This window comes from Diadema antillarum, unplaced genomic scaffold (genome assembly GCF_040938485.1).
Source record: "Diadema antillarum isolate AM-2024a unplaced genomic scaffold, OU_Dant_1.0 seq00001529_RagTag, whole genome shotgun sequence".
Taxonomy (NCBI): Eukaryota; Metazoa; Echinodermata; class Echinoidea; order Diadematoida; family Diadematidae; genus Diadema; species Diadema antillarum.
In genome coordinates this window covers 883,002-898,032 of record NW_027272261.1, presented here as the reverse complement: position 1 = coordinate 898,032, position 15,031 = coordinate 883,002, and the positions used below count along the sequence as shown (strand labels likewise).

The 15,031-nt window shown below is 38.9% G+C and overlaps 1 protein-coding gene across 2 annotated transcripts in view; it reads right to left on the bottom strand.

Annotated features, from left to right (window-relative positions):
- The window catches only part of LOC139710414 (guanine nucleotide-binding protein G(i) subunit alpha), a 100,703-nt gene that overhangs the window by 36,254 nt on the left and 49,418 nt on the right, over positions 1 to 15,031 (bottom strand). For both annotated transcript variants that reach the window (XM_071622333.1, XM_071622331.1), the window contains exon 4: positions 11,753 to 11,910. In XM_071622333.1, the coding sequence (XP_071478434.1) occupies positions 11,753 to 11,910 (158 nt within the window). The remainder of the gene's footprint in view (positions 1 to 11,752; positions 11,911 to 15,031) is intronic.

Genomic DNA, 15,031 nt, shown 5'->3' with positions numbered 1-15,031 from the left:
TTGTGAGCGGTTAAAATTCGTGATTGCGGAGTACAGTAATGACTGGAGACGTATCACATTCATGTCAGGATTATATTTTTGCATGTTGTTAAATTTAGGAATGGCACCTGACATGCGAAATTTGCAAAAATAAAAACTTCACAAATTATATGGGATATAATAGAGTATCTCTACACAAAATGATAGCAATAGGTCTACATATTCCCTGGAAATAATCCGCATATCAATGCAATGGCAACAGTCTTGACATTGAAAAGGAAGCCCATCTTCTGAGTATAAAGAATGGGAATAAAATGCACACACACACACACACACACACACATACACACACACTTAAAAAAAAAACCAAACAAACAAACTCGTCTAGACACTAGACATGAGACGTGATCTGAGACCACAGAAATCTACTTGGAAGGAGAAATTGAAGACCAGAGCACAGCTCTGCCCTAGATTTTTTACACATAACTCCAGATATTAAATGGTCATGAATACATGGGTAGGCTCTTTTAGTACAGTGGGCACACACCACGTGGATTTGCAATTACAGGGTCGGCTCTGGTCGCCCGCAGACCGCAAACGTCCTAGCACAACAGCGATAAAAACCAAGTCCATGTATGTGTACCTGGGGCATGCTAGAAACTATAATATGGATACATGTATAGAACTGCCCTGCATACTTAGCACAGTCACTGTGAGAAAGGTCTGCTGCTACGCTCTCATCTTTCCAAGTTCTTTCCTGCCAATGCGGCCACTTCCAGGAAATGCAAACTGCTTTCGAACTGCGGACCAAGGTCTCGCAGTGATTATTTCTTTCTTCACTTTTTTTTTTTTTCACTGAAGTGAGAGCTACTGATTGGTGGCAATGAATGACAGAAAATTATAAAAATTATCAGCGTTCAAGTGTCAGTACAGTACACATCTGCAAGGTTGGCACTCTTGTACTACTTTTTCATTTTGTTGTTTTCAACAATAATGACCAAAAATTATCCTTGTGCATTCAGTTTGGAAGAATTAGCCAAGTGTGTATGGTATGTGTATTTTTCAGAATTTGTACATTCATATAATGCCATAAATAGATGTACACATCTAGATCAGAGTCATACACTCTGCCTTCACATTGGACCCCTGGTCGTTGCGGGGGACAGTCACCCGAGATCTTATCTTTTTTTACAACTGACCATCAACGCTGCAATCTTGACTGACTATCCCCGAGCTACAGGGGCAGTTGAGGCTTGGGGCAAGCCCTGCCACTTGAAATCAGACTTTGAACATGGCACATTTGATGAATACAGCTGGGCATTATCAATAACTGCCCAAGGTCATTCTCCCCCTTTGCCCCCCCCCCCCCCCCCCAATCTTGTCCTCGGACCCCAGACGGCATGCAAGTCCAAGTGCGCATCCACACTTCAGTTTGGAGGGGAAAGTCCTACAGCGTGGGACTTTCCCTGCAACACGGGGACTAATGTGAAAGCCGGGACAGAAAATGTTTCCTTCAAAAAAGTAAGTATGGGATCAGACAAAAAAAAAAAAAAAACTTAATGTAGAAAGCAAACAGGAAGTCACAGTCACTGAGTAAGACTGCTATTTTGATGTGCCAATGAGACAGCATCACTGATGATGTGATCGGAAACCCATAATTTACTGAACTTCAGAGGGTTGAACTACTTTGTTTCTTCAATTGTCAACTTGTCTTGTTTCCATAAAAAATATCCAAAATCTTTCAAATCAATTATTCACTGGAAAAGTAAATTCTGTTTCAACAATCCCCCCCCCCCATTATTGTTTTGTTTTTCCATACTTAATGGGGTTCATCTCGCAGTCTACATTGTATGTAGGTGTATGTGGAATGTGGAAAAAAAAATCAACATGGCACCTTTTTTCTTCCATGTTTGAGGAAACTTCAGGTTTCAACATTTCGTTAACTACGCAAACTACATTGTACATAGATTTAATTAATCATAGAAACTGAAAATCTTTTGCCCAGAGGGAGCTGTTTGGGTGATAACAATAGAATACCCATGATGAGTCATTAAAAATCTCAGCAAAATAATATGCTTGTTTGATTATCAGTGGTGGACCCACCATGGTATCCTGTCAATCTATCGACAAGACATTGGTCAGGCTGCTAACCTATCTCATTCTCACCTCCCTGGTGAGAATCCAAACTGGCTGTGTATAAAATCATAACTACATTGTCTACATGCATGATTTTCATGCATATTGGGAAACGTGAAGGAGGTCACCTCTTGCAATGGAGTGTTTTTTACAACAAAACATCCCAAGTTGCATCGTTTGCCAAGTAGTCAAAGAAAACAGTTTCTTAAATGTGACAATAGTGGTACCGGTATGCCCATGTACTGAACCAGCAAAAATTACAAAACAATTTAAAAAAAAAATGAGCGAAATTGTAGTCCAATCGACCAAAGAGTGGACATTTGGGATGACCCTATGAAATTGTGTTGGTTGACTACTGCAGACATTTAAGTTCTAAACTCTTTTGAAATTTGTCTAATTGTGTATGAATTCCCCTTGAGGATATTGCCTACAAGTTTAGTCTACCTCACTGCTTTCACAAATAATTTCTCTTTGGTGGCATTTAGCATTTAACACATTTATGGCAACTACAATGTCAAAAGATGAAAACGAAAAAGAAATGCGAAGTAGCATTTTGTCCAGCAGTCCAAAGTGCTTTAGGAATTCCAATCATCGCTCTACCACTAATTATGTGGTTTGAATTTAACGACAGGAATACAGGAAAAGTCTGCTGCTTCCTGATGACTATAGGTAACACAATCATACCTTGTACCATCCTTGATACATACAGTTTGTGTACAAGTACTAGTAAAGTAGGTTCATTAGTTCAACATTGTAGAGATCCAATTCAAATTTGATGAGGAATGTAAACATTTTTACTTTTTTTGTACATAGCATAGAAAATTGAATGAGGTGATTTTGCCTGGACTCAGTGAACCCTTAAAATGAAGCATAGTCACATGGTCAGAAACAAACCTATCGGGAATGAGATCACGGGTGCTGCCACATGCACCATCAATTATGATCCCCACCCAGTCCATTACTCAGTGCCAGCGAAGCCTGCAGAGGGCTACTGTAGCCATGGGGATGCATGGTACAAATGTATGCACTTGGCATACTTGGAAGTGTAATGGGTTTAGGGCATCACCGCATCGCATCAGTTTCACACATCTCTCACAGTCATTATTCAGATTGACTCAGAGCTTTTCACACTAATGCACGAAAGTAAACTGCCCCTGGCTTCCATTTCTGAGCCGCTGATGTGTTTCTTTTTTCCTCTGATCATACTGACACCTATTGCCTTTGGCTGTCCATGATGCAATCACATCAAAACTGTCAAGAAACACATGCATGCACACGAACACACACACATACACACACAGACACACTTACACAAAGATGTCTATGAAATTTATACAGAAGCCAGCGAAAGTGGAAGCACAATGCAGACACACTTCCAATTTGAGACAATGAGTTCACTACTTTATCAGTCATTGCCTCGACAGAATTAACCACAATGGTGTTAGGACACAGATCAATATCTACATTGTACATGTACGTATCGCATGTTACGACAGAGAAAAGAGAAACACAGTAGAAATCTCTACTCTGTCATGGCTGTGAACGAAAATTCATTCTATCATGATGCTACGTTGTTCGGGTTTGTTTTTTTTTTTCCACACCACGGCCATATTCACATCATGGCAGCCAGCAATGACAGCAAACTACACCTCACACAAAGAGTTACGGTCTTGTGACAGCGACCCCCAGGACTTTTTGTTTGCTTTGGGATATTTCTTTCTTTTTTATTCAAAACCAACTGCAACCCTTTTTTTATGCTCTTTGCTTGGAAAGCCATCCATAATTCCACCAAATTCATCTGCAGATAACAATTCAAATTTCTTAACCCGTTGAGGACGGTTTGATTTTGCTTCAACATGCATTTCCCATAGACACCTGCCCGAGTATACTCGGGACTCGTCCTCAACGGGTTAATGTATTTAACTGTCAAATTTGATTTATCAAAAGAGCAGGAAATAATGAAGATCTTCCAATCCTTTTTCAAATTCTTAAGAATGTTTTTTGATCTTTTTACATACACAAGCGCAGGTAAGACATTATGAAAATCCTTTTCTTTTTCTCAATGTTTGAGCACTCTGAATGAAGCATTGTGTATTTAGTATATACAACGTCCAAGTAGATCCTTGTAATTTGATTGGAAGATTGTTGGTCACGTGATATTCAATAAGTACTCCATTCAGCGCGCCGTGCAATTTTGGTTCTATTTTTGCGTGCAACTTGGTTCGATTTTTTCGTTCTATTCCACGGTTCGAGAAATTGTACGGTACTGCGTGTACTGTGTGTTGCATATTGAGGATCGCATGCAGCTAGCGCAGTGTACGTGTGCGGTACATGCATGCGCGTACGTAGGCCTTCGTAGTGGTGGTGTACGTGTATGAGCGCTATAGGCTGTGACCGGACCGACCTGTATCTAAACGCCCTGATTGCACAAGCCAGAAAGAGAATCGCAGTGGATCCACATGTAAGTATGGCTATATTTTTCATACATATATAGACTTCTAGGCCTACTTAGACCAAAAAGATCTACTTGGACGTTGTATAAATCAAATAGTGTATGGTCTTTACTCGTGCAATGGAACGAGATTTCGCACTCGGTGAAAGATGAGGCGCCCTATTCAACTCGGCTTCGCCTCGTTGAATAGAGCGCCTCTATCTTTCACCTCGTGCGAAATCTCGTACCATTGCACTCGTGACCATTCACTATTTGTATACCATATTGGCATGTTGCTTAACTCTTTATGTGTCACGTTCACACGCCCGACTCAGTTGACGGCGTGCCAATTTTGCATATTCTGCTAAAACGCACAAACCCTCCCAAAACGATTGATAAATCGCTAAATGCCAAATTACAATGAAAGCATCTCTCCTGATTCCGTTCCTCTCAGATTTAGCTTGCATTTTATGTGGTGATTGACTAGCAATCGATGTTCCCTACTGGATTTGCATATAAATTCTAAGTTTCTGCCACAGTTCTGTGTGCAAAAGTCAGGCCTTTACAGTAATGAACATGTAGCTACTGTTATTTGAAAGAAAATCAATCATAGATTTGACATGCAAACATCAAAGCAAAGCTTGGCATTTTCTCTACAACTTTGCGCACTACATGTCCAGCTCAACAGAAATTTGTAAAAGTTACATAGATTTGAAAAACAAAATGTTGTCTCAAAGTATGACTATGTTGGTGTCCCAGAATAATGTGGCACACACAGGTTTTCCACCATGGCACATTAAGAGTTAAAGTAAGGAACTTCTCATCAAAACAAACTTGTGGATTCAGTGAACACAGAGAGACCAGTAAAATATTCCATTAAAATTAAAGGGGAATTCCAGGCTAGTTTTTAGAGTGGTATGAAAGAGTACAAGTAATTGGATTATTATGAGTAGTATGATGATCCATTATTCCTGAATATAGTCCCTCCTGCAAATGTGTGAGGTTTATCAAACGCATTTCAATCATCGACTGTGTCATCCATATTGTGTCATTCAGTGTAGGATGTTTGTCATGATCTTGACTAAATAATTATGAAATTAATGAAACAACACACTGCACAGTTCCCTACAAAATCTCACTGTAATCTATATCAGCAAAATGCAGGTATTCAATGTGTTCACAGAATGTCAATACTGTGATAAACCCTAGCAAATTCACAGCTCAGTTTAACTCGCTTTTAGAACAACTGCACTGCATCGAGAGGTAAAGTGGCATGACATTTCCCAAAGCCTCTTGCTGTTGTGTGGCTTCCTATTAGATAACATACTCTCCTTTTTTTTTTTTCACATTTTGTCATTTCTCTCATTTTTTTTTTCCTGGTTCATCACCACAGTGCTTTACCTTCATAATTTTTGCTATGACTTTGATAAATAATATCCCTGCCCTACTCCCCTCCAACAAAAGAAGAAAATCTGACATGCCTTTTGATTCTCATGACCAGGCAAAATGCACCCTAAGATTCTCCTCTCATGAGGAGAGCATGCTCAGTAAAAATAAGACATGGCACTGGAACCTACTTTGTCTTAACTTCATCCACAGCCTCAAAAGATGCTGCCTTGGGGAACATTTTCATGGTTTGTATGACATATGATACACAGATTTTAATACAAATCTCACATAATGCAGAGAGAAAATATGCCAGGCAGGAGCAGCAGCAGTGAAATCCAGATACTGTAAAACGAGGAATTTTCGCATGCATTTTAATTTCGCGAATTTCGCGAGCGCCAAAATTCGCGAAATTTAAATGCACGCGAAAGTTTTTGTCTACACTATATGCATTGAACACCAGTGGCAATTCGCGAAAATTTCATGCCACGAAAAGGGCTGTCGGCTCCAATTCGCGAAAATTTCATGCCGCGAATATATCATGTTTTACAGTATAAAGGAAGGCTACCATCTCTGCTTGATACAAACATCTGTGGGCAAGGCTGGTTTCCACTGGAAAGCCACACTCTCACATGGTCAGTGATTGAGTCTGAACATGCCCCTTTATCCATTGCATATTTGTACTGTGCATACTATATAAGTTGTAGTTGTCACTAGTGCCAATATTTCCCTTTCATATAACTTTTTATAGCGAGGCTGCGGGGCTAGACAGGAAAGACTGGGATCCATATGAACCTAGAAAGACAAGGCAACTGCAGTGAGAGGAATGGGAGCAAGGTCCATGTTCAATGCGAATGCCCTATTCTTTGTAGTTTTGGGCCATTAACCCGTTGAGGACGGGCTGATTTTCCTACAACACGCATTTCCCATAGATACCTGCCTGAGTATACTTGGGACTCATCCTCAACGGGTTAATAAGAACATCAAACACTAGACAGGGCTTAGGACATTCATTAACCCTTTACATTGGTATGCAAGACAGTCAGTGGATGTACATTGGTACACAAAGACCTATACATGCCTCTGGACTCAAATGAATGTGAAGTAGAGTGCAGTATAAATGTCTAACTCCACATTCATCTTAAGTTAGGTGAGCTTACAAGGAAAATGAATGTCTAGACAAGACAAAGTAAATCAAGATCCAATTTAAGGCCAGACCAAAACTCATATTGTACCCAACAGGCCTATTTCTATACCAGGTTATCCTTGCTTCAGACTACCAATCTAAGCCCACACAGAGATGCCAAGTACAGAAACCAAGACATGTTCTAGTTTTGAGCCAACTTCGTCTTTTTGTCATCGTGCCACAAAACTATGAGTATATTACTTCTACTGAGCTGGCCCTTCTCATTTCAAATTCGTTCTGATGCTTCATGTATACATGTGAATCCATTTTTTTGCCCTTTTTAATGTCTCACTATGGTGATGTTATGGATGAAGAGCACTATATAAAGTACCCCGGTACATCAAAACTTGTGCTATCATGTTGTAGGCGTTTCATAGTCCCCCGATGAGAAAATAACTTCACAGTGGAATTTCGCTAATGGAATCAGCTTAGACGGGTGCTGTTTTGCACAGCGCATCCCTTTCCTCATTAATGGTGCCATCGCTGCTGCTAGTATCACAGTTTTTGACGGCTGCAAATTTGCATCATGGGGTTTCCAGGAAAGAAAAAGGCCTGTTAAAAGTCTACTACCGAGAGCAAAGGCTGCGATATCAGTGGCGTGTTCCTTTTCAACACTGTGGCTAAAGGAAGCATGTTTGTTTCTAAGTATGTGCAATGACTAGGAACTCTGAGTTCTCAATTCTTAAAAAATATTATGATAGCAATTCTTGCTAGAATAGCAATTTCTTGTACCAGCAGCTCATCGGGAAGCAGGATTCTCGTCATCACCAGGACACTTGCCATTGCAGCAAGAGTTGATATCACAGCAACTCTTTATAAAATAAAGCCCTGATCAACAATAAGGTAATTCCTTACAATGTATACTCTGCGTTCAGGTAAGAATGAAACAGAAATCTTCTTATCAGGTGTGGATGAACATGAAAGCATCTTTGCGTCACCATCAGACATCTATCCCATAATTCATTCAACATTACGTATACCTCTACATATCTAGTTGAACATCCTTTGGTGAATTTTTCATTCTTGACATTTCCTTTGATGAATAGGCAAGTGGATGAGCAAATTTTTTTTGAAAGTCCCGTCAAGCTCCTCTGATCTCGGGATGGATAAACCATTAAACATTCACAAAGGGATCCAGCAGTTTCTGAAACTCTGGCAGGGGATATAAGCCTATTTGTGCACCTGTGTGTGCCAGCATTACAACATCACAAGAAAGACATTATGATCCATGAAGGGATCTTCATAGATCTGTGGGGGATTTATAAAGAATAGTAATACACATCAAAAAGATAGCTAAAAAACAAACAAACAAACAAACAAACCTGATAACATATGGGTTCTACACTGACTAATATGCAAAATCGAGCATGAGAACAACCAGTCTTGGAGAGGGGACAGACAAAGAAAAAGTGAAGTCTAAATGTCCTCCTGCACATGCAGACTGGGTAACATGATACGCATGCTCAGCCCAAGCATTAACTCTCTCTCTTCCACCTGAGAAAGTTGGCATCAGTTGAGACTACCCAGCTCACATTTCACGTAGACAAGAACTTAATACTGCTATCGACTTGCTGAGTAGATTGAGTGGCTCTTTCAGCAGGCATCGATCCCAAGTTTTGATCAAGTGTTGCCGTAAGACAGCATTCTGAATAACACTACAACAAGGTTCCAATTACAGCTAAAATCATCTCGTGTAATGATGGGGTCTTCACATATTCTGAAAAACAGCCTATGGACTACTTTTCAGTGTTACACTGTAGTCTACTGAAATTTGAGTGGATATCAACTCTTAAAAGTGACACACCAATGGCATGGACAAAAAATCTGCCTAGGATTTACTATCCAACTGAAGAGTTTTATAGTTACATAATAATCAAGCAAAATCCTAATGTCAAGCTCCTGAGTCAATTATAATGCACAACTATTGAAACGTGTAAACATTTTGGCCTGAATTCATGAAGGTGGTACAATTGAAACCATGGTTTAAACCATGGACAAAGACCATATTCTTTTTATGGGGCAGCAAGTGTTGCATGGCCTATTTCGTTACGAAATCAGTTATTTCGTCGATGAAACGACCAGTTTGTTAATTAAATGATTATTTCATCGACGAAATGACTGATTTCGTAACGAAATAGGCAATGCGACACTTGGCGCCCCATAAAAAACTACGGTCTTTGTCCATGGTTTTAACCATGGTTTCAATTGTACCACCTTCATGAATTCGGGCCTTTGTGGTTAAGATCACTTCATTTTTTTTCTTCTTCAGCAGCCAATCTCCATGATACAGAATGCATTGGAATCTACTACACAAAAACATATCATAAGAAAAAACAAAAAAAAGGTCCTTTTTCGATATAATACTGAAAGTAAAAATGTAGCTTCACTGGTGACACTACACCATACCATTCCTTACTGTGCAGAAACATGCCTGAGACCAACCATGTACAATAGGACACACTGCTAACCATGTCAAATGCTGATGCCAGGTTTGCACACACTACCATGTTGCTTTGCCAACTGGCAACGTGGCAACGCTCTAAGATCTCATTAGGCTGAAGACTGATAATGACCATGAAAAGTTGTCATCCGTCATCCAAGGAGACAAAAATAATCACATTCTTTGGGGGTGAAACAGACAGGAAGTGATAAATATACCGAGGAGTGAGAGTATACTAAAGAATTGTATCAACTCTACAACTAATCACTTCCTGCATCTCGCAAAAAAAAAAGATTGGCATCTACGACAGACGCTGACAATCTGTGCTTTTCTTTGCAGCCATAAACTGGAGCACATGAATGAGTTTGCCTGTTTCAACATCTCTCACTAAAAAAGATCTAGAGGCCCACATTTCTATGGTGTATTGTACAATCTGAATATCATGGTCTACACTTTGTCTAATCATTCAAATAAACTAAGAATCAACGTTTCAAATCTACATCACACTTTGTGGGGTCACAAAGACAAATATCATCCAACTCGACAGCTTCCTATCACTGGATGTGCCACTGACAATGACCAATTCGTGCTGAAGATACAAATTTACTCTTCACCTTCTGCCATGCAATACAGTGTGAGGAATGCACAGGTTATTTTAGTGAATTTTTCTTTTCTGTATGGACCACTATATTTTAGGCAGTATTACAGTGTTTTTGTCCTAACACCTCCTAGATAGTTTGAACGATTAGCACTTAACTTTATCAGCAGCAGTACATTAATAGTAATGCTAGAACTGCATTAATCCCATCCCCCTTTTCACGCAGATGACAAATTATATTAATTCCGAGAAAGTAGGGGCCTTTCTAGACAGCTTGGAATTCCCCATGGCTCATTTGGTATGCAGCATCTCTGGTAGCAGCAGGACTATTCCAATAATTATGAATATCACAATCAAATTATCGTTCACACTGCAATTTCACTGTAGTTCAAAATAGAGAAATATGGAATTTTCTAGTTGGTTTCAGTTGTCAATCATTGGGAGTGGGGAAAGGGGGGTTGATGTTAATGACAGTACTAGGTAACACAACAATATTCCTACACTCTGGTTTGTTTGCAATTCCAATCTCAGCCTATTCATAATAAAAGCACACTTAATGAATTATAGCTGCCTTTAGATTCATGTAATATCTTCACAACAGGCCATGCGTGTTTTTAAAAGGTCATCACATAAGGTTCCAATGCAATTTTATAACCAAAGATGACCAACACAACCTTCAAAACTGTGCCATGACTATCCTCTTTATGACTAGCATTTAATTCTGTGCTGTAATACCACTTGTTTTAATGAGGGGTTATTACAGTGATAGCCACTGCTCAATGGGGACAATATGGGAGTAATACCTTTGTCCATATTAAGCGACAGTTATGTATCAAAGACATTTTTTTTTTTTTTTACACCTATTCAATTCCAAATTCTGCTTTAATAACTTTTCAACAAGGATTGATGGCTTGCACATTATTGCAAATGACAGCATATTTCATCAAAAGGCTTTAGTTCAGCATGACAGGTGTAGACCATTGATGCATCTACCTGCAATAAATCCTAATCTACTGTTGTGAAAGTACTTCTTCATACAGGTAGATTCCATGACTTGGTAGAATATGATTCAACATCCACATCTACACGCATTATATGTCAAAAAGCTGTTGATTTTCCCTCCTTCAGGAGTCTGTATCTTTTATGAATATAATCTCTTATGAACATAAGTCTTCATGACTTCTTACCCCTTTAATCAAAGCAGTTTGAATACTATATTAAAAAAAAAACAGTGTCTTGAAAATTACAATGTACTCGTCTTATTACACCAAAATTTATACTTAGGCCCTATCTAAGTCCCTAAAGCGATCACAACTATACTTGCCAATTCGCCTCACCCATTACCTAATCTAAACCATCAATTTCTTTAACCTCTGGTGGCTGTGCTATAAATTGCATCTTTAATATCAAGTGCTACTTTGTGGCTAAAACAGCTGCTAAAAGTAATGTTTAAAAAAAAAGACAGGAGAAAAAGGAGGAACCACTACTGTTTGATAAACTGCTTCTCTGCAGTGAATCATGGTATGATGGATCTCGTATTCTGATCTGATGTTTCTTCACAACTGGTGGAAATTTCAAGCAGGACAAGGTACTTACTAGGATGCGGAATCATTGAGCTGGTATTCGCGAGACCGGCTGAAGCACGCTTGGACACCTGAGTCTGCCCATAACCGCTTCATGACTGCCGCTAGCTCAGTGCTCAGTTCTCCCTCTTCTGCTTGGCCTGCGAGGGCAAATAACTGTCTGGCATCATCCTATTTTGAACAAGAAAAGAAATTAAAAAAAATAAATTAACAAAGGTAAAAATCACACCAAAATCACACTTCTCACAAGTGTATTTCAACCATGTTGATTGTTGAATCATCAAATACTAGTATTCATCAATCACAACGCATGCAGCAAACAAAATGTCTATCACTGTACTGTGCAATGTGTTTACTGTTTACACATACATCTCCTTTACAAATGACTTTACAAAAACACAAGCTTGTATAAAAATGCCTTTCTATTTCTTTTCAGTCATTGGAGAATTTTCATATTTTGTGTCACTGTATTTATTGAACATTTTCATGGCAACTTTGATGAATATTCTGTCCATATTTTCATGTTGTAAAAAAGAGGAAAGGGATAAGAGAATGTTGGGACTTAAAAGATAGACATACAATGTACATGGAGAACTGTCGTACATAATTCATTATTTCCCCCGCATCTTCAACAAACCCAATTCTGTATTTCACAGAATGTGGGCCAGCTGAAATTGGTACACACAGTATGGAAAATCAATTGCATACACATTGTAGTTTGGACATTGAAGCCAGCCTGCCAATGTCATGTATGAATGGTGATCAAAATGCTTTGAGCTAGCCACAAAGAAACAGGTATGGGACTGCCTTCCCGTGTGCCAATAACAGGGAACTCGGGCTCGAGAAACAAGATGGCAGCAAACCCAGTGTACAGGTCTTTCTTTCAACTTGTCTCATGCCGCTATCTCATCATCTGCAAACAACTTTGTAACTTGAACTGAAGACTGCCTAGTTCAAACACTTCTGAGATAACAAAATCAATGGCAAGTGCGGCTATCCACGTGACAGGAACTCAGTGTACCATGTGGGAAAGGAACAGGCCAGTCTGCATTCTTATGATGAGGTAAACTACCCATCAACTGCTTCAGAGTGTCAACATTATAGCCTTGCATGTACATTGTCTCATTCTTCACATATACATAATTGATGGTTGAATCAAGAAGAGTTATCATAACTCCTTGACTGAATTCACTGTTTTGGGTGTTAAAGACCCAATCAAGCATGCCTTTTTCATCATTTTTGCTTGATAATCTAGTCGGTCAATGCTTAAAGGGATAGCATAGTGTTGGTTGAGATGGGGGATTCATATTTTAACTTTCTGTGAGATGAGAAACCTCTTATGAAATATGAAAGAGAACACAATTCTAAGAAGAATTCAACGTTTATTTGATAAATATTGGAATTGAAATGGCTGAGATATCCAAAACAAAGAGGTCTTAATAAAAGATGGGGCTGACCTTTTATTAGGACCACTTTGTTTTACTATGTTTTTGGATATCTCGGCTATTTCAAAACTGATTTGCTTCATATAAACTTTGAATACTTCTAGGAGTTGTAACACACATGCTCTTTATTACTTCATAAGTGGTTTCTAATAATCTCGCCAAAATCCCTCATCTCTACCAAAACTATACCATCCCTTAAACTGCTATTCTCAGACTATGAGACTGTACACTGCAGGTCTGATCAAGCATGTACACGAAACACTTCCTATTTGAAGAGCCTATCACGAGCGCTCTTTCAGCGGACATGAGAACACTGCTGGACACCATTATTGCAATTATTATGGTCATCACTTTCATAATTACATGAGTGCCAGGCAGACAGAAACCGGTAACATGGCTTGGCTTCCTGGTAAATAATCATGGATGGCCTCCAGTACCCATCTTTCAGCTTCACTCACTTTCGAGACTATTTTTGAGCACGACATCAAAATGCCATTTAATGATATTACCACACAAACTGTAGTCAAAATCACACCATATGTGACTTGAATACTGTAATTTCACGCTCATTAAACGACATGAGCTAGAGAGGACAAAATATGCTGCAGCCTCCTCAAAAATAGACAGTATTCCTATTTCCCTTGAAAATGAGGCATTCAAGAAGCCCAAATTGTTAATGGGATTTTGTAATATCCTATTTTAGCTACGGGAAGTAATGTCCTAAGTTAATTTCAATGTCATCATCAATGATAGCCACTAAGGAGGTGTCCAAAGGTGATTAATCATGTGCAGTATATACAAAATACTTTACATTATTGAGACAGTCAAGGAGGTTGTTACTAGTTATAACATATTACAAGTTTCATCAGCTTGACAGGAAAGTCATTTGCAGCACTGCCTAAAGAGTACAAATGTCAGATGAAGTGTCATGAGAATATAATCTATCATGTGCTGAGGAGGACAGTTAGGGATAGGGTGGATACATATGTATCTACATTGTACGTACAATACTTCACTCAATTGTCTAAAGAAGATGCCCAAATAAATCTTGCAAATAGTTGTCAAGCAGCTCAACAGCTAAACAAAAGCTCAAGATGATATTTAATTGATATCATTTATTAGTCAATTGTTCGTCATCACACAACATTCAAATCATACTCAGGACTCTTTTTCCTTTATAAGAGTAGAACATCACTCCACATTCAAATTGACAAGATGAAATCAAATCAAGAGATTAGAAGTTTTATCAAAATCAGAGCTGTAAAATACTTAGGTCACAAAATTTCAATGCCTCAAATGTTTGCACAGCATGCGACAGTTATATTTGTCTTGGAATTGCATACTTGCAAATTAGATGTCATTCCCTCCAAACCCTCCCGTTGAATTGCACATAGCACATTTGAAATCATCACCTTATACAGTGTCAGTGTGTGCTTGCCACCAAAATTATGACTGTTTTGTGGAAATGTTTGAGACTTTGACATTCTATACCGCCCCCCTCTCTTTGACTCTCACTTGATTTATACTTGCCTGAGGAAATCGGGCAAGGGCTTATGTAGAACCCTGCTTACATGCATGCAAATTATGAGGTGATTATGTCATTCATTTGCAAGTCTCACAAAACTCATATCTTTATCTTCAGTCAAGAAGATAGAATTACTGCAAAACCAGACACTTTTTTGCAAGCATGAAACTTTCGCAAATTTTATGAGGAGCCAAGATTCATAAAAATAAAGTGCACATGAAATGTTTTGTCTACACGCCCTCGGTCTTTTGGTCCTAGAAATGGTGACATGAAACTGTATGTATAACTCATCTTCTTACAAATAAATTACCTTGAACTGCAG